The sequence below is a fragment of the Mustela nivalis genome (genome assembly GCF_964662115.1).
Source record: "Mustela nivalis genome assembly, chromosome: 5".
In the NCBI taxonomy this organism is placed as follows: Eukaryota; Metazoa; Chordata; class Mammalia; order Carnivora; family Mustelidae; genus Mustela; species Mustela nivalis.
The window spans coordinates 119,219,766-119,243,719 of NC_139024.1; the positions used below are offsets into that span (position 1 = coordinate 119,219,766).

Here is a 23,954-nt window from a genome sequence, read left to right on the forward strand (position 1 = left end):
AATCTGCAAGAACTTGCCCAGTTCTGAGGACTCTACTGCACAATCTCTGATGTGAGAGTATTGACTCCAGTATGGCCCCTCAACTCCCTCTCCACAGTATACCTCATAGTCTGTTACTACCATCACCAAATAGGTGTAAAGTTGAGTAAGATACCAACACAAAATCTCAAGTTTGGATTGCTATGTCTGTTTTGCTTTTTTTTTTTCTTTCAAGATATTATATTAATTTGAGTTAGTTAATACATAGTATAGTATTAGTTTCAGGGGTAGAATTTAGTGATTCATCCCTTGCATACAACAGTGCTCATTACTTAATGTAATAAGTGCCCTCCTTAATGTCCATCACCCATTTACCTCATCCCCCAACTCACCTCCCCTCTAGCAGCCCTGAGTTTGTTCCCTATCATTAAGAGTCTCAGAAACATACATATATAATATATATGTGATATATAATATATGTAATATATGTGATACATACATATATAAATCTACATATTTATATATCACATGTTTTTTAAAACTTGGATTTTACAAACTTAATATATAGTGCAATATTGATTTCTGGAGTAGAATCCAGGTGATTCATCACTTATAACACCCAATGCTCATCATAACAAATGCCCTCCTTAATACCCATCACCCATCTACCCACCCCAACCAACTCCCTCCATCAACCTTCAGTTTGTTCTCTGTCATGTCTTGTCTCTTATGGCTTGTTTACCTTTCTCCTTCTTTTCTTTACCCCCTTCCCGTATGTTCATCTATTTTCTTTCTTAAATTCCACATATACACAAGATCATATGGTATTTTTCTGACTTAGTTCACTTAGCATAATACATTCTAGCTCAATCCATGTTCTTGCAAATGGCAAGATTTAATTCTTTTTGATAACTGAGTAATATTCCAGTATGTGTGTGTGTGTCTCATGTATTTTTTTATCCACTCACCAGTTGATGGACATTTGCACTTTCTCCATGGTTTGACTTTGTTGATAATGCTGCTATAACATCAGAGTGCACGTATCCCTTCAAATCTGTATTTTTATATCCTTTGAATAAATTCCTAGCAGTGAAATTTTTGGATCATATGATAGTTCTGTTTTAACATTTTGAGGAAACTCCATACTGTTTTCCAGAATGGCTGTGCCAGGTTGCATCCCCACCAACAATGCAAGAAGGTTCCCCTTTTCCACATCCTCACCAATACCTGTTATTTCTTGTATTGTTAATTATAGCCATCCTGACAGGTACGAGGTGGTACCTCATTGTGGTTTTGATTTGTATTTCCCTGAAAATGAGTGATGCTGAGCATCTTTTCACATGTCTATTAGCTATCTGGATTTTTTTGGGGTGTGTGTGGGGGAGTATCATTCATATCTTATGCCCATTTATTAACTGGATTGTTTGGTTTTTAGGTGTTGAGTTTTATAAATTCTTTGCAGATTTTGGATACTAACCCTCTACTCAGATACGCCATTTTCAAGTATCTTCTTCCATTCTGTAGGCTGATTTTTAGTTTTGTTGATTGTTTCCTTTGCTGCACAGAAGCTTTTTACCCTGATTAAACCCCAAGAGTTCATTTTGGTTTTGTTTCCCTTCCCTGTGGTGACATGTCTGGGAAGAATTTGCTATGGCTGAGGTCAAAGAGGTTTCTACCTGTGTTCTTCTCGATGACTTCAATTATTTCTTGTCTCACAGGTATTTCATCCATTTTGAACTTATTTTTGTGTATAGTGTCAAAAGTGGTCCAGTTTCATTCTTCTACATGTCTGGCTTTCTCAACACCATTTGTTGAAGAGACTCCCCCCACCCCCACAGTGGATATTCTTCCTGGCTTTGACAAAGATCAGTTAACCATTTAGTTGTGGGTCCATTACTGGGTTCTCTGTTCTATTCCATTGACCTATGTGTCTGTAGAGTATCATAGTGTCTTGCTTTGTAATAAAGCTTGAAGTCCAGAATGATTATGTCTCCAGTTTTGTTTTCTATTTCAGAATTGTTTTGGCTATTCAGGGTCTTTTGCAGTTCCATACAAATTTAAGGATTGTTTGCTCTAACTCTGTGAAAAATTCTGGTGGCATTTTGATAAAACTGCATTAAATATATAGATTCACTTGGGTAGTATAGACATTTTTTTTTAAAGATTTTATTTATTTGACAGACAGAGATCACAAGTAGTCAGAGAAACAGGCAGAGAGAGAGGAGAAAGCAGGCTCCCCGCTGAGCAGAGAGCCCGATGCGGGGCTCGATCCCAGGACCCTGGGATCATGACCTGAGCCGAAGGCAGAGGCTTTAACCCACTGAGCCACCCAGGTGCCCCAGTATAGACATTTTTAACAATGTTTGTTCTTCCGATCCATGAGCATGGGATGCTTTCCAAATTCTTTGCAACCTCTTCAATTTCTTTTATAAGTGTTTTATAATGATCAGAGTATAGATCTTTTACTTCTTTAGTTAAATTTATTTCTAGATATCTTTGTTTTGATATAATTGCAAATGGGATCGATTCCTTGATTTTTTTTTCTTCTGCTTTGTTTGCTGTATAGAAATGCAACAGAATTCTGCACAATTGATTTTATATTCTGTGACTTTGCTAAATTCATGTATGAATTTCAGGAATTCTTTGGTAGTGTCCATCAGGTTTTCTATGTAGAGTATCATGTTGTCAACAAATATTAAGCTTTATTTCTTCCTTACCAATTTGGATGCCTCCTTTTTCTTTCTGTCATCTGATTGCTGAGGCTAAGACATCCAGTACTATACTGAACAACAGTGGTGAGAGTGGACATCCCTATCATGTTCCTGACCTTAGGGGAAAAGTTCTCAGTTCTTCCCCGTTGATGTTGATAACAGCTGTGTGTCTTTCATATAATAGCCTTTATGATGTTGAGACAGTTCCTTCAGTTCTTCCTTTCTTGAGGGTTTTTATCAAGAAAGGATACTGTATTTCTGTCAAATGCTTTTTCTGCATCTATTGAGAGGATTATATGATGCTTATCCTTCCTTTTATTAATGTGGTACATCATATTGATCAATTTGCAGATGTTGAACCACCCCCCTGCAAGTGTAAAACTTGGAGTAAAACTTACTTGGTTGAGGTGAATTATCATTTTAATATACAGTTGGATTCAATTGGCCAGCATCTTGTTGACAATTTTTGCTTCCATGTTCATGAGAGATATTTGTCTATATTCTCCTTTTTAGTGTGGTCCTTGTCAGTTTTGAAATTATGGTAATGCTGACCTTATAGAATGAGTTTGGGAATTTTCCTTACATTTCTATCTTTGGAAAGAGTTTCAAAATAATAGGTATTAACTCTTCCTTAAATGTTTGTAATAATTCTGCTAGGAAGCCATCCAGCCCTGGGTTCTTGTTTGTTGGGAAATTTTTGATTACCACTCCAATTTCTTTGCTAGTTATTGGACTGTTCAGATTTTATATTTCTTCCTGATTCAGTTTTGGTCATTTATATGTTTCTAGGAATGTATCCACTTCTTCCAGATTGCCTAATCAGTTGGCATATAATTGCTTATAATATTCCCTTATACTTGTTTATATTTCTGTGGTGTTGGTTGTGATATCTCCTCTTCCATTTATAATTTTATTTATTTAGGTCCTTTCTCTCTTTTTTCCCATAAATCTGGCTATGGGTTTATCAATTCTGTCAATTCTTTCAAAGAACCAACTCCTAGTTTCATTCATCTATTCTACTTTTTTTAAAAAAATTCTATATCCTTTATTTCTGCTCTAACCTTTATTATTTCCCTTCTCCTGCTAGATTTAGACTTTATTTGTTGCTCTTTTCCCAGTTTCTTTAGGTTGAAGGTTTGGTGATTTATATGAGAGCTTTCTTGTTTCTTGAGAAAAGTCTGTATTGCTATATACTTCCCTCTTAGGACTGCCTTTGTTGCCTCCCAAATGTTTTGAACTGTGGTGTTTTCATTTTCATTTGCTTCCATGTATTTTTAAAATTCTTTAATTTCCTCATTAACCCATTCATACTTTAGTAGAATGTTCTTTAGCCTCTGTGTATTTGTGGTTTATCCAGACTTTTCTTGTGGTTGACTTAAAGTTTCATAGCACTGTAGTCTGAAAATATGCATGGTATGATCTCAATCTTTTTTGCATTCGTTGAGGCCCAATTTGTGACCCAGAATGTGATCTATTCTAGAGAATGTTCCATGTGGTCTTGAAAATAATGTGAATTCTGTTGCTTTAAGATGTTCTGAATATATACCCAACCATGTGATCCAGTGTGCCATTCAAAATCCTTTTTCCTTGTTCCTCTCCTGCGTGGATGATCTGTCCATTGTTGTGAATGAGGTGGTAAGGTCTCCAACTAGTACTGTGTTTTGTCAATGACTTTCTTTAGCTTTGCTATTAATTGATTTATATATTTTTCTGCCCCCAACTTAGAAGCATAAATATTCACAATTGTTAGATCTTCTTGTTAGATAGACCCCCTTTTCTATGCTATAGTGCCCTTCTTCATCTCTTATTACAGTTTTTGGTTGAAGCTCTAGTTTGTCTGATAAAATGGCTACGATGCCCACTCACTCCTTGTGAAGCTCAAGCATCCTTGCTGCAAAGGAAAGGAAAGGAAGACCTGTTGCTCCATTGCACCCTTGCCACTCTGCACTGTTTCCTCTTCCCAATTTTCTTTTCCTAATGCTTAAATAGTCACAAAACAAATCAACAAATCTACTATGAAGGCATACACCCAAGGGAAAGTTGCCACACATCCTTTCCCACAGACATCCCAATCTTTGTAAGCAAATCTCTTGAATTCCTTCTCATTTGCTTTCAGAAAGGATATTACTATCCCTTCCTCCCCCACAACACTGTTCCTTGTCAACTACTCACAACTTTGAAGATTTATTTAAATCTCCATTCTCGTACAGTTGTCTTCTTATTTAGACTTAAAAGGAAAGTGACATTTGGTACAGGAGAACTAATTTAGATGCCACTTGTTAAGGCCTGAGAGAAGCACCTGTGCCTTGCAACAACTCCAGGAATCCCTTCCCATTGTGTCCGGTAGCACAGACTTCGCAACTATGCCAATCTCTTCATGAGGGCTTGTCTCACTTCAGCTGGGACAGGAGGGACATGGGAGATTATAAACTATTTTCCTCAAATTTTTGATGCTAGTTGTTAATTTGAGGATAATAGGAAAACTCTCCCTCAACCTACTGTTCCCATCCAAGCATATACTCTGTATCAAAAAATAATTGAATATTTGAATCTGAAGCTACCAGGAGAGGCCAGGTAAAGCATACATTTGACAGTGATTAGCACATAGTTAACACTTAAAACCACTGAACTAAATTAGATCACCAAAGGTGATCTAAGGATTGAGCTCAAGAACATCAATTTTAGAGGTTGGGAAAAAGAGACATATCTGGCAAAGAATATGCCAAAATATAGGAATATAAATATCTGGTATATAAAGTACGTAGGAAGAAAATGAAAACAGGGTGGATATGTCATAGAACTCAGAGTATTTCAAGATAGAAAGGATGAAATGAATGAATGACTACATCAAGAACTGCTGAGAAATAAAATTTTGGACTGGGAACTGATCACTGAATTTTATAAAACAGAAGTAATCAGTAACCCCTGATAGAGTAGATGGGAACAAAAGCCTAATTGGAGGGGTTAAGGAGATAATTTTCATTCTCATAGAAAATTTCCACTTTCAAACAAAGAGCAGATGATACAGCATATAGCATAGAAACAAGATAGCAAAACACCAAAGAGGAACCAAAGGCTGGAGTTTTGATAAGTCTTGGCTTCCCTGGCAGGAAATAAAAGAAAGACTATCCATTAGGGCAAATATATTTTAAAGATATTTTGGAAAAAGAAGAGGTAGATATAAATAACAAAGCCAAAATCTTAGAAATAAAAAACTGTTACTGAAGTTGAAACAATAGATAATTAAATAATATATTAATATTTATAGTTATGTAAGCATATAGTTATTTCAGTAACAGGTATTATACTAATCACATTTTAAAAGAGCAAACTAGAAGATAGAAATGAGGAACTCTCTCAGAAGAGTACACAGAGATGAAGAAAAATATGAAAGAAAAGAACCATGCTTGCATAGAATAAGAAGGTCAAGTATAACATGAATTTAGAGAATTCAGAGAACAAGTACCAAGTAATATTTTTAAGAAATAGTAATTAACAACATTTGAGAAGAAAACAGACTTAAATCCTCGGATCAAAAATGCTGAGTGCTAGAAGTAGACAACTTTAAAACAGACATACACACACACGCACACATACACAGGACTTATCATAGTAAACTGACAGAGATTAAAAAATAATAACAATAAAAACAACCAGAGAAGCAGAATTAATCTACCAGAAGTCATTTTGATGTTAACTTCTCATTAGCAATACTATATTCCAGAAGACAGCAAAACAATGTCATTAGTAAACTGAAAGAAAATTACTGTAAACTCATATGATACAATGAGTCAAATTATCAGTTATGAGTGAAGATGAATTGAAATCTTATATTTCTATATATTCAAGAAGCTCACTAACCTCAGTGAAAGATTTGCTGAGGAGACATACTTTAGTGAAAATAAAACTTAAAAAGGAGTTAGAAGCAAAACATATATATAATATATTATATACATATTATATATATGAAATTAAACTAACAAAAACAATGTTAAATCCAAAATGTTGACTATAAAGAAGAAAAAGAACAAAAAGAAAAGGAAACAAGAAGAGAAGGAGAAGGAACTGAAAGAGGAGAAATTTACTAGTATGTTTTAAAATGAGTAGATCTCAAGCATCAGAAAAAATAACAGAGAAGCAAGGTCAGTGATTACATATGAAGATAATTTGTCAGAAGGACAGAAGTATTGCTTAACATTAAACTTTGTTTAAATTGAATATTAAGCTACAAAAAATCTACTACTAATACAATAGAAATGCAACATATACCTTCTGAACCTATAGGGTAAAAGTAAAGGAACCTGGTAAAACAAAACTTGGTTAAGCTCAAAAAAAAAAAAAAAGCTTCAAAAAGAGGAAAAAAAACAAAAACAAGTTTTTTTGTTTTTGTTTTTTTAAATGAGGAGACAGGAAAATATCTATACATGTCCCTTAACACAATATAATAATAAAGTAAATTGAATAAACATTTAACATGGAATCACAAAAGACCCTGAAGAGCCAAATCAATCTTAGGAAAGAAGAACAAACTTAGAGGCATCATATTTCCTGATTTCAAACTATATTACAAAACTGTATAGCAATCAAAACAGTATGATATTGGCAAAAAAAGAAAAACACATATCAGTGGAACAGAACAGGGAGCTCAAAAGTAAACCCATGTATATTTGATCAATTTAAACAAAGGAGCCAAGAATATGCAATGGCGGAAAGGACAGTTTTTTTTTTTTTTTTTAATAAATGGTGTTGGGAAAACTGGATAAACACACATGCGAAAGAATGAACCTGGACCAATACTTACAACCATTTACAAAAATCCATTCAAATGGACCAAGGAATTAAGTTTAAGACCACAAGCCATAAAACTCCTAAAGGAAAACATTGGTTTCGGACATTGGTCTTTGCAATGAACTTTTTGGATTTGACACCAAAGCCAAGGCAAGAAAAGCAAAAACAAACAAGTGAGAGTATATAAAACTTAAAAGCTTCTATATACCAGAGGGAACATTCAACAAAATAAAAAGATAACCTAATAAACAGGAGAAAATATTTGCTAATCATATATATAATAAAGGGTTATATCCAAAGTATATAAAGAAGACATACAACTCAATAATGAAAAAATAAAGCTTGATTTAAAAATGGACAGAGAAACAGAATAGACTATTTTTTTTTTCCGAGAATGACATCTAAATGAGTGGGAGGTTCATGAAAAGGTGTTTAAAAATAAGTCATCAGGGAAATGCAAACCAAAATCACGAGATGTCATTTCACACTGGTTAGAAGGGCTACTATGAAAAAATACAAGAGAAAGCAAATGTTGGCAATGATGTGGAGAAAAGGGAATCCTGTGTGTTGTGGGTGGCAAATAAATTGGTTGAGCCACTATGGAAAACAGTATAAAGTTTTCTGAAAAAATTAAAAATAAAACTATGGTATAATCTAGTAAGCCCATCTAAGAATAACTCCAAAGGAATGAAAATAGGGTATCAAAGAACTATCTGTACTTTCATGTTCACTGTAGCATTACAACAGAGGAATGGATAAAGAAAATACTGTGTGTGTGTGTACACACATATACACACACAATAGAATATTATTCAGTCATGAGACAGAAGGAAATTCTGTTGTTTGTTACAACATTAATGGACCTTGAGGACATTACACTAAGTGAAATAAGACTGAGAAAGACAAATACTTTGTGGTATCACTTATATCCAAAATCTTAAAAAGAAATATCAAACTCATAGAAAGAGAGAGGAGAAAAGTGGTTGCCAGGAGTTGAGGAGTGGGGAAGACATGGAAAGTTTGGTAAAAGGATATATACCTTTATCTATAAAATGAATAAACTCTGAAGACCTAATGTAGAACATGGCGACTATAGTTGATAATACTGCACTATATAATTGAAATTGTATAAATGAAATTTGCTGAGAGTAGAACTTAAATATTCTTGCAAAAATTATATATATAATGAGGTGATAGATGTGTTAATTAACTAGATGGGAAGAAATCTTACACAACAAATTTGTGTATCAAATCATCACAATGTACACTTTAATTATCTTACAGTTTTACTTGTCAGGTATACCTCAAAAAGCTGAAAGAATAAAAAAAGAAAAAACACTAAAAGTAGAAGAAATTAATAAAATTAAAATTAAACATTAAAAAATAATCTTTTTTTATTTTGTTGAAAAAATTTTAATAGAAAAAAGGAAAAACACTAATGTAGGAATAAAAAAGGAACTTACTTATCAATACAATAAAAATTTCTAGCATCATAAAAGAAGGCACTAAACTAAAGGAATACATTAAAAACAAATACCAATTTTTGAAAAATATGTGAATTATCAAAACTGACTCAAGAAGAAATAAAATCCAAATATTGTCAATATTTATAAAATAAAATGAAAAGTGAGTCAGAAAAACCCTCTCACTTTAAAAGCCCAGGAGTGCCTGGGTGGCTCAGCTGGTTAATTGTAGACTTCAGCTCAGGTCACTTCTGGGTCATGATCCCAGGCTCCTGGGATCGAGCCCCGCATTAGGCTCCCTGCTCAGCAGGGAATCTGCTTCTTCCTCTCCTTCTACCCCTCTCTCCACTCATGTTCTCTCTGTCTCTCTCTCTTTCAAATAAATCTTAAAAAAAAAGTCCCAGACAAGATGGTTTTGCCAAATTTTCAAAAAACAAATAATTCTTGTATTTGGAACTCTGTCAAAGAATAGGAAAGAAATGGAATCTACTTGAACTCATTTTATGATGTTGTAATTCCTTGATTGCAAAGCAAGGCAAAAATTGTACAAGAAAAAAAATGCATAGTGTCACCTGGGACTGGGGGGCTTAGTCAGTTAAGCCACTGCCTTCTGCTCAGATCATGATCCCAGAGTTCCAGCTGAGCCCTGCACTGGGTTCCCTGCTCAGTGGGAAATCTGCTTCCCTCTCTGCCCCTCACTCAGCCTGTGCTCTCTCTCTCATTCTTTCTCTCTCTCAAATAAATAAATAAATATATCTTTTAAAAAATGCATAGACATATTTTACTTAGAAACACAGATACAAAATTCCTAAACAAATAGTGCAATGATATACTGATCATAAACACAGTGATACTATATTTATTTTAATGCCTCATAACCTTGATAGAAATTATTTTTAAAACTATCAATAAATTTGCTAAATTCATAGATAAAAGGAGAAAAATGTATGATCATTTAAAAAGATGAAGAAAACTTATTTTATAAGATTCAACACAGAATTCTAACCAAAACTCTTATTAGCAAAAAATAAAAACTCAAAAGGGTATAAATAAGAACTTCTTTATTCTAATAAAAGAGATTTATTCCTTTATCTTTCTTAAGAATTCTAAAAAACAACATTTTAGAACCATTGCCACTCAAGTCAAAATCAAGAACAATATTACTAATACTAATTAATGCCAGCCTGTGCAATAAAACAAAAAAGATATAAAGACAAAAGGAAGAATTTTGTCATTATTTTCAGACTATGATTATTTGCATAAAAGACTATGAAACATGAACAAACTGCTAATTCTTAATACAAAGGCAGCAAAGTTGCTAGATACAAAAACAAACAGAACTTAAAACATTCTTATGTCAGCAATAACATTTTAGAAAATATAATTTGAAAATAAAATTATACCATTCACTAAAGAAACAAAATTTATAACTCTCCTAAGAATAAACCTCCAAAAAATGTGTTGTTTTATATATAGAGAAATCAAATGGAATACCTTATTTTTACCTAGCCATTTTCTCTGAGCACTTGTTATTACAGAAGATGGAAAAACTTGTATCCTGAAATAAACTGAGAGAATAAAAGGAGATTAGATAGGTAGGGTAAGAGAAAGGAGAAGAAGTAAGGAGGAAGAAGGGATGGGTGGGAAGGAAGACAGGTTAGCCATCTAACCGGTATTGTCTACTGTTAAATAGATCAATAGTTCAGTTTAGCACCAGGCCTTCAAGCCCATTTGCTCTTCTATATTATTGACTCCCTGATGGAATAATTTCAGTGTCGACTTTTACAATGTTGATGTAAACACATGAGTAGTGACTATTGTCAATATATAATTATAATGCAGAATTCATCTATTTACTAATGATAATAATGAGCAAACTGATTATAACTTTGTAGATTTTTCCCCTTATATTCCTGCTATGTCTTTTACTCTGTGAGCCAGTTCTGAATCATGACAACTTAGAGAGAGGGCATTAAAAAGAAAGAAAAATGTTTCTTGGTATTCACTTTGCATTCAGTTTTTGAGAATACCATTAAAAAACATAATATAAGACCTGAATAAATACATAAACCATTTTCAAAGATAGGAAAATTCAACAACAATATAAATGTTAATCCTCCCCTCAATCAATTTATAATTCAATAAAATTCAAGTAAAAATCCCCAACAGGAATTTTTGTGGATTTTGAGAAATCAATTCTATATATATATATAAAAGAAAAAACAATCCAAGAATAAATAACATATTTGTAAACATCAAGTTCCCAAGAGGGAAGGCTCACCAAATTATCAAATCAATCATTTGATTATCAAGTCATTTTAAAAAGAATACTGATTGAAAGCATGTGGTCATAGCACAGGAATAAACTAATCACTGGGGGTATGTTAACCAGTGGAGTGAAGGGGAGTGGCATCAGCAAAATGGCAACAACAAAGTTTCTAGCACTTGCCTGATCCATAAACACCAATTTGAACAACTATCCATGTATGATAATACCTTCACAAGAGCCAAGGATTCCAGATGAGGGACTACAGAACCTGTGTAAAGCAAAGAAATAAGAAAATATCCACTGAGGTGAGTAGGAGAGATAGAGTCGCATTATTTCTATCACCCCTTTTCCATGCACAAGTGGCCCAGCACAGAGGGAGACACCTTTGGGAGGAGAGACCTCAGCTCACACTGGCATATATTGGCCAACTCCTATGGCATCAGGCGCCTAATGAATTCCCATGGATCAGACTCCCCAACATATCCCAATACTGGTGGGCTCCTGTGACATAAGGCTCCAGGATAACCTTATCACCAGGCCATTACTCCTCAGTCCTAGCTGCCACACCCACTCCCATGAAGCCAGGCTCCAGGATCATCCCTATATTAGACAAACCTCCATGGGCTCAGATGCTGGGCACACCTCAGTGATTAACAACACCTGGTGGGCAGCTGTGGACACAGGATCTAAGTCTGCCTATGCTGATTCAGGGCTCAGTCCCTTCACCACAGACTCAAGGACCAGGCTCAGCACAATGAATCCAGGCTTCAGGCTTGACCCACAGACCCATGTACCAGGCTGGTCTCCATATACACCAAAATAAGCCTACCTACCCAATGATCCGGGAATCAGACCTTCTTTCCCAAACACTCTAGTAGCAAACCTGCACATGGCACCGCAAGAGGGCCTATCCATAATCTCTTAATGGCCTGAACGGTAGAGTTTTGCCTGCCAAATCCAGTCAGTAAAGACTGAAAATTGTGCCTACTCCCTCAAACACATAGACACCACCACAAGGCCACAGCCATCATGAATAATCAAGAAAATATAACTCCATCAAAGGAAACTAATAAAAAAAGCCAATGACTGACCCTAAAGAAATGACGATTTATAGATTATTTGACAAAATATTCAGAATGACTCATCACTCTTTTTTTTTTTTTTTTCTGTGTGGTTGAGTCTTTCATAGAGCCTCTCTATTGAATTCTTTAGTTCAAGGTTTTCTTCAGCTCTAAGATTTGTTTTTTTAATGGTTTCTATTTCTTTGTTGAATTTCTCATTTTGTTTATGCATTCTTTCCCTAATTTCATTTAGTTGTCTATTTTACAGTTCTCTAAATAGTGAACTAGAAGACAAGTTATTTGAAATCATCTAGTCAGAGGAGCAAAAAAAAAAAAAAAAATGAATGAAAAAGAGTAAAAGAAAGCCCACATGAATTATGGAACACAATTAAAAGAAACAATCTTCACATTCTTGGAGTCCCAGAAAAAGAGGGGGAAAGGAATAGAAAGCTTATTTAAAGTAATAATGACAAAAAATTTCCCAGTCTGGGAAGAAATTTGGAAATCCAAATTCTTGAAGCTAGTGAATCATCTCAAAATTTCCACCCAAAACACTTTTGTACAAGCACATTAATTACACTATCTAAAAGCAAAGACTAAGAATTTTAAAAGCAGCAAGAGGAAAAAGTGCTGTACATCACTCAGCATCGTGGAAATACAAAGCAAAACCATGATGAGATGCCACGTCACACCAGTCAGAATGGCTAAAATTAACAAGTTAGGAAATGACAGATGTTGGCGAGCATGCAGAACAGGGGAACCCTCCAACCTGTTGGTGGGAATGCAAGCTGGTGAAGCCACTCTGGAAAACAACATGGAAGTTCCTCAAAAAGTTGAAAACAGAGCTACCCTATGACCCAGACCCTATTACCCTAAGAACTCTTACAGGCCAGACTCACACTATTGGGTGTTTATCCTAAAGAAACAAATGTAGTGATCCAAAGGGACAAATGCACCTGAATGTTTATAGCAGCAATGTCTACAATAGCCAAATTATGGAAAGAACTTAGATGTCAATCAACAGATGAATTGATAAAGAAGATGTGATATATATATATTGCAGCCATCAAAAGAAATGCAATCTTTCCATTTGTAATGGCGTGGATGGAACTAGAGTGTATTATGCTGAGTGAAATAAGTCAATCAGAGAAAGACAATTATCATATGATCTCTTTGATATGAGGAATTTAAGAGGCGGGCAGGGGGTTGTGGGGGGTAGGACTGAGGGTTGCTGGGGAGTGTGGGGGTAGGGAGAGGGGGACTGGGTTATGGACATTGGGGAGGGTATGTACTATGGTTAGTGCTATGAAAGGTGTGAGTCTGATGATTCACAGACCTGTACCCCTGGGGAAAATAATATATGTTAATAAAAATTTTAAAAATTAAAAAAAATTAAAAAGCAACAAGAGAAAAAAATAGTTTCACTTATAAGGGAACCATCATAAGGCTTTAAGTTAATTTCTCAGAGAACTCTTACAGGCCAGGAGAATAGATTGATATATTCAAAGTGCTGAAAGGAAAACATTGCAAACCAGAAAGACAATCAAGCAAAGTTGTCCTTCAGGAATGGACAAAAAAGAAAGACTTTCTCAAAGAAACAAAAACTGAGGAATTCCATTGCCACTAGACCTGACTTACAAGAAATTCTGAAAGGAATCTTTTGAAATGAAATGAAATATTGCTCACTAATAATATGAAAATATATAACATGCTGATAAAGTTAAACATATAGTCAAATTCAGAATATTCTATTACTGATATACAGTAGTGTGTTGATCACTTAAACCTAGTATAAAGGTTTAAATGACAAAAGTATTAAAAATAACTATAACTACAATAATTTGTTATGGTTATGCTATACAAGGAAGAAAATTATGACATGAAAAACATAAAAATATAGGAGAAGAAATAAAAAGATAGAGTTTTTGTACAGGATTGAAAATATTAGCTTAAAATAGACTGCTATAAAATGTTTTATGTAAGCCTCATAATAACCACAAGGCGAAAACCTACAGTATATCCACAAAAGAGAACAAAGGGGGGGGTCAAATCATACCACTTGGGAAATCATTAATTCACAAAGAATGACAGCAAAAAAGGAATACAGGAACAAGGGGCCTAAAAACATCCAAAAATCAATAAGATAGTACTAGTAAATCCTTACTTATCAATAATTACCTTATATATAAATTGATTAAATTCTTCAATCAAAGGGCAAAATGGATTAAAAATCAAGATCTAGGTATATGCTACCAACAAAAAACTCACTTCACCTTTAAGGACATACTTAGACTTATAGTGAAGGATGACAATGACATTACCTGCATGAGGAAGTCATAAGAGGGCACAGAGATAGCTGTACTTGAATCAAACAAAACAGATTTTAAAACAAAGATTGTAACAAGAGACAAAGTTCATTATATCACTATAAAGTGATCAATTCTTCAAAAGGATATAATAATTGTAAATGTATATGCACCCAACATTGGGGCAACTAAATATATTAAGCAAATACTAACATATAAAAGAAGTAGACAACAATAGAATAAGAGGAGGGGACTTCAACACCTCACTTTCAACAATGAAAAGATCATATATAGATTGAAAATCAGTAAGGAAACACAAGATTTGAAACATACCTTAGACCAATGAATCTATAGACATATACAGAACTTTCTACCAAGAGCTAAATAAATATTCTTCTCAAGTGCACACACATATTCTCCAGAAAGGATCATATTCTAGGTCAAAACATAAGGCTTAGCAAATACAAAAGATTGAAATCATAGAAAATACCTTTTCCATCACAATGCTATGAAACTAGAAGTCAAACTAAGAGAAAAAGAACTGCATTCAATGTGTAGATTGCTTTAGGTAGCATAGACATTTTGACTATATTTATTCTTCCAATCCAGGAGCATGGAACATTTTTCCATTTCTTTGTGTCTTCCTCAATTTCTTTCATGAGTACTTTAATGCAATTCCTATCAAAGTACCATCTATCTTTTTCAAAGAAATGGAACAAATAATAGCCAAAGGAATATTGAAAAAGAAAGCCAAAGTTGGTGGCATCACAATTCCAGACCTCAAGCTCTATTACAAAGCTGTCATCATCAAAACAGCATGGTACTGGCACAAAAACAGACACATAGATCAATGGAACAGAATAGCCCAGAAATAGACCCTCAACTCTATGGTCAACTCATCTTCGACAAAGCAGGAAAGAATGTCCAATGGAAAAAAGACAGTCTCTTCAATAAATGGTGTTGGGAAAATTGGACAGCTGCATGCAGAAAAATTAAACAGACCATCTCCTTATACCACACACGAAAATAGACTAAAAATGGATGAAGGACCTCAATGTGAGGAAGGAATCCATCAAAATCCTTGAAGAGAACACAGGCAGCAACCTCTTTGACCTCAGCCGCAGCAACATCTTCCTAGGAACATCGCCAAAGGCAAGGGAAGCAAGGGCAAAAATAAACTATTGGGATTTTATCAAGATCAAAAGCTTTTGCACAGCAAAGGAAACAGTTAACAAAACCAAAAGACAACAGACAGAATGGGAGAAGATATTTGCAAACGACATATCAGATAAAGGACTAGTGTCCAAAATCTATAAAGAACTTAGCAAACTCAGCACCCAAAGAACAAATAATCCAATCAAGAAATGGGCAGAGGACAGGAACAGACATTTCTGCAAAGAAGACATCCAGATGGCCAACAGACACACGAAAAATTGCTCCATATCACTCGGCATCAGGGAAATACAAATCAAAACCACAATGAGATATCACCTCACACCATTCAGAATGGCTAAAATTAACAAGTCAGGAAATGACAGATGCTGGCGAGGATGCGGAGAAAGGGGAACCCTCCTACACTGTTGGTGGGAATGCAAGCTGGTGCAGCCACTCTGGAAAACAGCATGGAGGTTCCTCAAAATGTTGAAAATAGAACTGCCCTATGACCCAGCAATTGCACTACTGGGTATTTATCCTAAAGATACAAACATAGTGATCCAAAGGGGCACGTGCACCCGAATGTTTATAGCAGCAATGTCCACAATAGCCAAACTATGGAAAGAACCTAGATGTCCATCAACAGATGAATGGATCAAGAAGATGTGGTATATATACACAATGGAATACTATGCAGCCATCAAAAGAAATGAAATCTTGCCATTTGCGACAACATGGATGGAACTAGAGCATATCATGCTTAGTGAAATAAGTCAAGCGGAGAAAGACAACTATCATATGATCTCCCTGATATGAGGAAGTGGTGATGTAACATGGGGGCTTAAGTGGGTAGGAGAAGAATCAATGAAACAAGATGGGATTGGGAGGGAGACAAACCATAAGTGACTCTTAATCTCACAAAACAAACTGAGGGTTGCTGGGGGGAGGGAGGGTTGGGAGAAGCGGGGTGGGGTTATGGACATTGGGGGGGGTGTACTTTGGTGAGTGCTGTGGGGTGTGCGGACCTGGTGATTCACAGACCTGTACCCCTGGGGATAAAAATATATGTTTATAAAAAATAAAAAATTAAAGAAAAAACAATGCTGGGGAAAAAATATTCACATGCAAAAGAATGAAATTAGACTCCTATCTTACTCCACTCACAAAAATAAACTCAAAATGGATAAGACTGAAAACTGTAAAATTCTTAGGAAAAGATAAAGGGAACAACTCCTTAACATCAGAGAAAATAATAAGATGGAACTACACCAAACTAAAAGGCTACTGTATAGAAAAAGAAATGAACTGCAAAATGAAAAGGCAATCTATGGAATTAGAAAAAAAAATCTGCAAATGCCCTACCTGAGAAGGAGTCATTATATACATATATCCTATATGTTATATACATGGAACTCATCAACTCAATAGCAAAATATCTGATTTAAAAATGAGCAGCAGGGGCACCTGGGTGGCTCAGTGGGTTAAGCCTCTGCCTTCAGCTCAGGTCATGATCCCAGGGTCCTGGGATGGAGCCCCACATCGGGCTCTCTGCTCAGTAGGGAGCCTGCTTCCTCCTCTCTTCCTGTCCCCCGCTCTGCCTATTTCTGATCTCTCTCTCTATCAAATAAATAAAATCTTTTTAAAAAAATGAGCAGCAGAAGTTGGGAAAAAATCAGTGTGACAGAATCAAGAATCCAGAGACAGACCCTTATATAGGAGAATAGATTTAGGACTCAGATAAGGAGGCTTTCTTTTAAAATACTGAGAAAACAGGTAACATAAATGTTAATTAATAAAAATTCAAAACTTTTATTGACCAAACACACTACAAATAATGTTAAAAGATAAAAGGGAGTCAGACTGAGAGAAAATATTTGCAGTGTGCATAACTATCAATGTTATCAGCATTAAGAATATAAATAAAATCTCACTATCAGTAAGAAAAATAAGTGTTAAAATGAGATACTTCTTTTTTCCACATATATTGGTAAAAATTTTAAAGCTTGACAAGATCAAATATTTATTAAGACCTGGGTAATACAGTTGGTTGAGCATCAGACTCTGGTTTTCCACTCAGGTCATCATCTCAGGATTTTGAGATCGAGCCCCAGGTCAGGTTCTGTGCTCAGTGTAGAGTCTGTTCAAGACTCTTTCTCCCTCTGTCCACCCCATCCCCCTAACACCGCACACCCTCCCTCTCTAATAAAATCTTGAATTTACTTCTGGGTATAAACACAAGAGTAAACTCTTACATTTGTACATAAAATGTCATGAACAAAGATGTTTATTGTGACATTCAAAAATCAGAAATAAATTAACATATGTAAGCTCATAAAATAGAATAATATACAGTAGTTTAAAATGAACTAACTCTAGTGTCTGTATATGCAATTGAGAAAAGAGCTCCGGTCATAGAGTTGAATGGAAACAAACCAGATGAAAAATGGTATTTCCTGATACAAACTAATAATAAAAGATGACACAGGGGCACCTGGGTGGCTCAGTGGGTTAAGCCACTGGCTTCGGCTCAGGTCATGATCTCAGGGTCCTGGGACTGAGTCCCACATCGGGCTCTCTGCTCAGCAGGGACCCTGCTTCCCTCTCCCTTTCTCTCTGCCTGCCTCTCTGCCTACTTGTGATCTCGGTCAAATAAATAAATAAAAGATTTTTTAAAAAATGACACATAATAATAGAGAATATTTCAGAGAATTGAATAACAATTTATGTATCAATATTTTTAAAAAAAACACATGCAAGTTAAAGCAAAAAATACTGAAAACTATCCTATTGCTTAAGGATCCATATATGTATGAAAGTACTTTTTAAAATTGGTGGATACACAATTAATGCTAAATTAAGGGAAGAAAATGAACCTGGGATTGGTGATTCAAAGGGTAATCTTGGACATCCCTATATTATCTTTTTTCTTAGAAGAAAAATTGGGAACAACTATGACAAACATCACAAGTAGTATAATGTTTTGATTTCTGAAATATTATTTTTTACAGTATCTCAAAGTGAAAAGAAAGCAAATAAAATAATAATACTGTGAAACTCTAAGGAGGCAGGTCATCGTGACATTTGCTGTGGATCACCAGTGTGTCCACCCACAAAAGATTCAGCCTCACTTGCAATGCATCCTGCTCCTTCAAGCTCTGAGAATCTCTAAGGGGGTGATGACAAATTTTCGCCCACTAGTCTACCAGAACAAACCTCTGGTTCCTCTTATTTTATTCACTGTCCATGAGGCTATTTGAAGGAACCCCACTTACTTCCATGAGTGATGCCCTTGTTTGTCAAGGTGCAGCTTCTGAAAAAAAAAAAATCACTGATCTTCAAAATTACTTGGGGTGCTGGATTCCATAAAAAATGAAATTTTTATACTCTGCACTGATACTTATAACCTAAGCCCCAAAACAGCACATCTGGAGTTCAGTATCATAACAATACTTCAGTGAAATTGTTGCTTAGTCAACTGTGAACAAGAATACACATACGCACACATATTCTTCCACAGTCAAGGAACAGTTTTCACCATTAATGCAACCCAAATTCATACTTAGAAAACAATAATTTTCTTCTTTGTGTGTTTTCTCATTCTTACATGTAGTTTGATTTCTCAGAGTCATAGTGTATCAGATACTTCCTTTTAAATCTTACTTTGTCATCTCATCTCTGCTTTGCTTTGTCACACCTGGCTCTTTCTAGTGATTCTCTAGAACCAAAAAAGCTGCCCCAAGTGTACTAAGCTGCCCCAAAAGTATATTACTTATTTCACTTCTTCCTAGATTATTTAAAAAAACCACTCCTTATAACTTTGAAAACCTTTTTTCCTAGACGATCAAGTTTTCAAAATCTTATAGCTAAAAGTTATCCAGGACTTAGGCACAGAATGTCATATGTTCACCACTCTCCCTGCAATCTCTTTTGCTCACCCTCATGCATCTTGTAGCAGAGATCTCTGCATGCCTTCATATACCCCATACCTGTTTCACCTATAAGGCTCAAAATCTTCTTAATGGGTGCTTGAAGAGAACAGAGGGAAAGGAGGAACATTCTGATGCTGGCTACATACAGTAGGGTGATTTTTTCCTTGATTCGGTGAACATTTGTTAAATGACTGCTCTTGCAGAGGCCATGCTAAGTGTGGGATTTGATGAAGAGAAAATAAAGCCACTCTCACTGAAGGGAGTATAAGTAAAGAATCTTGGTGAGGACTACAAAGATTAAGATTATCTGATATGAGGAACTGGTGATGCAACATGGAGGATTAAGTGGGTAGGAGAAGAATAAATGAAACAAGATGGGATTGGGAGGGAGACAAACCATAAGTGACTCTTAATCTCACAAAACAAACTGAGGGTTGCTGGGGGGAGGGGGTTTGGGAGAAGGGGGTGGGATTATGGACATTGGGGAGGGTATGTGCTTTGGTGAGTGCTGTGAAGTGTGTAAACCTGATGATTCACAGACCTGTACCCCTGGGGATAAAAATATATGTTTATAAAAAATAAAAAATTTAAAAAAAAAAAAGATTATCAGTTGAGGGGCGCTTGGGTGGCTCAGTGAGTTAAAGCCTCTGCCTTCGGCTCTGGTCATGTACCCAGGGTCCTGGGATAGAGTCCCATGTCAGGCTCTCTGCTCATTGGGGAGCCTGCGTCGTCCTCTCGCTGCCTGCCTTTCTGCCTGCTTGTGATCTCTGTCTGTCAAATAAATAAAATCTTAAAAAAAAAAAAAGATTATTGGTGCAGATTGGAAAAGTAAAATGACAAAGGAGGACCAAGAAATTAGCTCAACTAAAATAGGTTGGAATATGACACATTTCCCGACTTCACACAGTCAGGGATCTAGAAAGGAAAAGGAAAAGAGAGTTCCATCACTAGCTCTGGATTCTTCCTTCCAGAACATTCCCATGGCAAAGTGGTCCCTGCTTAATCATCCTTTTCATTACTGTTCAGTGTGTGATGCTCATACTGCAATGACATCAGTGAAAATGTGTTTCTTTCTTTTTTTTTTTTTTCTAAGATTTTAATTATTTGAAAGAGAGAGAGAGCATGAAAGGGGCCAGAGGCAGAGGGACAAGCCGGCTCCCTGATGAGCAGAGGGCCTGATGTGGGACTTGATCCTGGGACTCCAGGATCATGACCTGAGCTGAAGGCAGTTGCTTAGCCAACTGAGCCACCCAGGTGCCCAGTGAAAATCTGTTTCTGTTTCATCAGACAACCACACTAATTTGTTTGTTTGTCTTTTTTATTAAAGCAAGACCTGAGAAACCTAAGAGTAAGTTCCATGTTTCTCTCAATTCTCTCAATTATATTGTTAACATTGGTTTTTTATGGAATCTAGAAGCCATTTTGGGCTCTGTTTTAGTATGAATGCACCAAGACTTAAGATTTATATTTCTGACTCTGTAGTTTATTAATATTTTCAGCATTTCTCACCTTCTAACTTCTTGTTTCTCTATTCCTATTTCCAGTAGTTTGTTCCATTTTCAACTATCAAGGTCCATTTAGAGGCTATAATTGAAACTAATAGGTACTTAATGTGGTACTATAATAATAAATAATATTTATTCAGTTTTTATTTAATTTTAATTTTAATTTTTATATAATTTTTATTTTTTATTAATATTTATTCAATGTACAAGGCACTGTACTCAGCACTTTATATATGCATATACATTATATCAGATAGGGATTGTTATTCCTATTACAAAGAGAATAAAAGAGTGAGACTAGGTAACTTGCCCATGATGCCACAATATAAGCAGCAGAAATTGGGATTCAAATCCAGGCTCTAAAGGTCCAGCAGTGCCTCCATCCCAGTCAAATGGTGATAAATACAGTCACCCAACCCTACAATATGTATGTTTATAGGGAAAAGAGAAAACTTTCTAAAATTAACATAAGGAACAGCAATTAGCAAAACAAGAATCATAGCAATCCTCATGATAAACCAATAAAATCATTCCAAAGAAGTGAAGGGAAGAGAGGAATAGTAAGAAGAAAACAAAGTGTCAGTAACATAAAAATCTTACTAGTTGATGAAGAGTTTGAATTAGCAGAGAGAAACCAGAAATAGCATCTCCCATCTCTTAACCTTTCTTTCCAAAAAGGGATCCAAATTAAAAGGGACATTAGCAAAACAATGTGAAGATATTTATTCTCAAATCATATTGAACTGATTCTAAGTGCATCATCTGGTGGTCTCTCTTATTTCAAAACTTCTAGAATTAATTTTGAGAAGTAACTCTGCTGTTCATCCAGAAATCTTTCACTCACTCACTCATTTGATTTCTTTTTTGCAGCAAGACAAGAAGAGCCAAGTAAGTTCTATATCTATTCATCAATTCTGGCGTTGGTTCCAACATTAGTTATATCCTTTTCTGAACATGAAAAACCTTAACATTCAAATTTTTCAAGTTTGTATCTCTTGTTTTTATATTAAATAACTTCCTCTATAGTAACTGAGAAATTATTTTAGAAAGTAGAAAAAACCCACGGAGGGCAAATCAAATCCTGAGCTGGCTAAAGCTGACCTGGAATTAGAAATAATGCTTCTGAGCATTTGTTGTAAATTGTCACCTATGGAAAAAATACTAGTTGTAACTACTAGGGTTTATAAATGGTTTTGGTAGAAATTTTTAAATGTAGGAGATGTCAGAAATAAAATTCAATTGGCAGAGTTAAATTAATTGAGATCTTAATTAATTAATTAATTAATTATTGAGGGCCTACTCTGTGCCAAACACTGAGGATACAGCAGGGACCAAAACTGAAGAAAATAACTGCCCTCTGGGAATTTACATATGAATTTAAACATTCCTGACACCCTTCTTCAGAGAAACTGGGGAGAATGCAAAGAAAAAGTAGTTCATTTCTCCCACTTCTTCTAAAAATGGAGCTCTTCCGTCTGACATACATGCTTTAGTTGTCATTGAGAAGATATTTATCTTCAGTCATTGAACAGTATCAATGGCAGCCATGTTCTCTGTATCCACTTTAAGACACTTGCAATTCTAAGAAACTCCCTTTTTGTTTCTGTTATGCACTCACTGTGGGTTTTTTCCCCCTAAATGCAGCTGTTCCCATTTCAAAAGAAAGATAAACATTATATTTCCCATACCCTCTACTCAGAATCCTACTAGAATATCTATGATTTTATATAAAACAGAGACCATAAAAATTGGTGGAAAAATAAACATGATTGATTTTTTTTTTCTCAGTAAGTTAAAATGTCCCACTTAAAACAAGACTTTATCTACTTAAAAAGACTCATGATAAGGACATAAAAGAGATCATATACTATAGTCTGAGGAAAGAAGCAGGAAAAATCAGATTTATCCTCATTTTTAACTGGGCCGGTGCCACTCCTATGCACTGATCTTTGCTTACACATTGACCAACTTCTTCCCTCTTGAATTACTGAATAATATCTGGAAAATGAAACTGAGAAACAGAAATAATTAAGAGTGAGATGAAAACTTCTTTGGATTGCCTCTACTGACTTTTCAACAAAATACATTTTCAACTAAATATAAGGCAGAAATCACAGATAAAAGTAGGAAAACTCATGAAAGAGTAAGCAATGAGGGAAAGGAGTAGAATGAAAATGTAAGCAAAATTTATGGGAAATGAGACTTTTCCAGCTCTGTGGTATTTCAATTTCTGAAAGAAACTGGATGATAAGAGAAAAATAACACTCCTTTGCCACTTTTTCAAAATTACTATGTTACTACTGAAAAAGAGAGATTAAAGTTCTGGAGTTTACTTTCCCTTTTCATTTTGGAAATTTTGTTTGGGAACAGTCTCAGTAAGATTATTATCAATGTCAGGGCACCTGGGTGGCTCAGTGGGTTAAAGCCTCTGCCTTCAGCTCAGGTCATGATCCCAGGGTTCTGGGATTGAGCCCCACTGGGCTCTCTGCTCAGTGGGGAGCCTGCTTCCCCCTCTCTCTGTCTCTGCCTGCCTCTCTTCCCACTTGTGATCTGTCTGTCAAATAAATAAATTTTAAAAAAAAGATTATTATCAATGTCAATTTCATTATCAGTGTCAACCTATACTAATAATTTGTATTTGTATTTTAGCACATGGAGCAGTACCTATCAGTAAGTTCCTTTTGTTTTCATAAATCTGGTACAAGCTGGGATCCCAAAATAGGAGAATATTTTTTCTAACTTTGACCAATTCCATTCAATGCTTGTATTTATAAATATTTCCTCTCCC

The 23,954-nt window shown here is 35.3% G+C and overlaps 2 protein-coding genes across 14 annotated transcripts in view; one reads left to right on the forward strand and one right to left on the reverse strand.

Annotated features, from left to right (window-relative positions):
- Window positions 1-23,954, reverse strand: part of LOC309865787 (endogenous retrovirus group K member 7 Env polyprotein-like) — a 1,143,634-nt gene that overhangs the window by 485,590 nt on the left and 634,090 nt on the right. The gene's annotated exons all lie outside the window — the stretch shown is intronic.
- Window positions 1-23,954, forward strand: part of LOC309865776 (uncharacterized protein) — a 229,017-nt gene that overhangs the window by 19,253 nt on the left and 185,810 nt on the right. For all 13 annotated transcript variants that reach the window (XM_082732567.1, XM_082732576.1, XM_082732578.1 and 10 more), the window contains 3 exons: window positions 20,989-21,009; window positions 22,037-22,054; window positions 23,816-23,836. In XM_082732567.1, coding sequence (XP_082588693.1) covers window positions 20,989-21,009; window positions 22,037-22,054; window positions 23,816-23,836 — 60 coding nt within the window. The remainder of the gene's footprint in view (window positions 1-20,988; window positions 21,010-22,036; window positions 22,055-23,815; window positions 23,837-23,954) is intronic.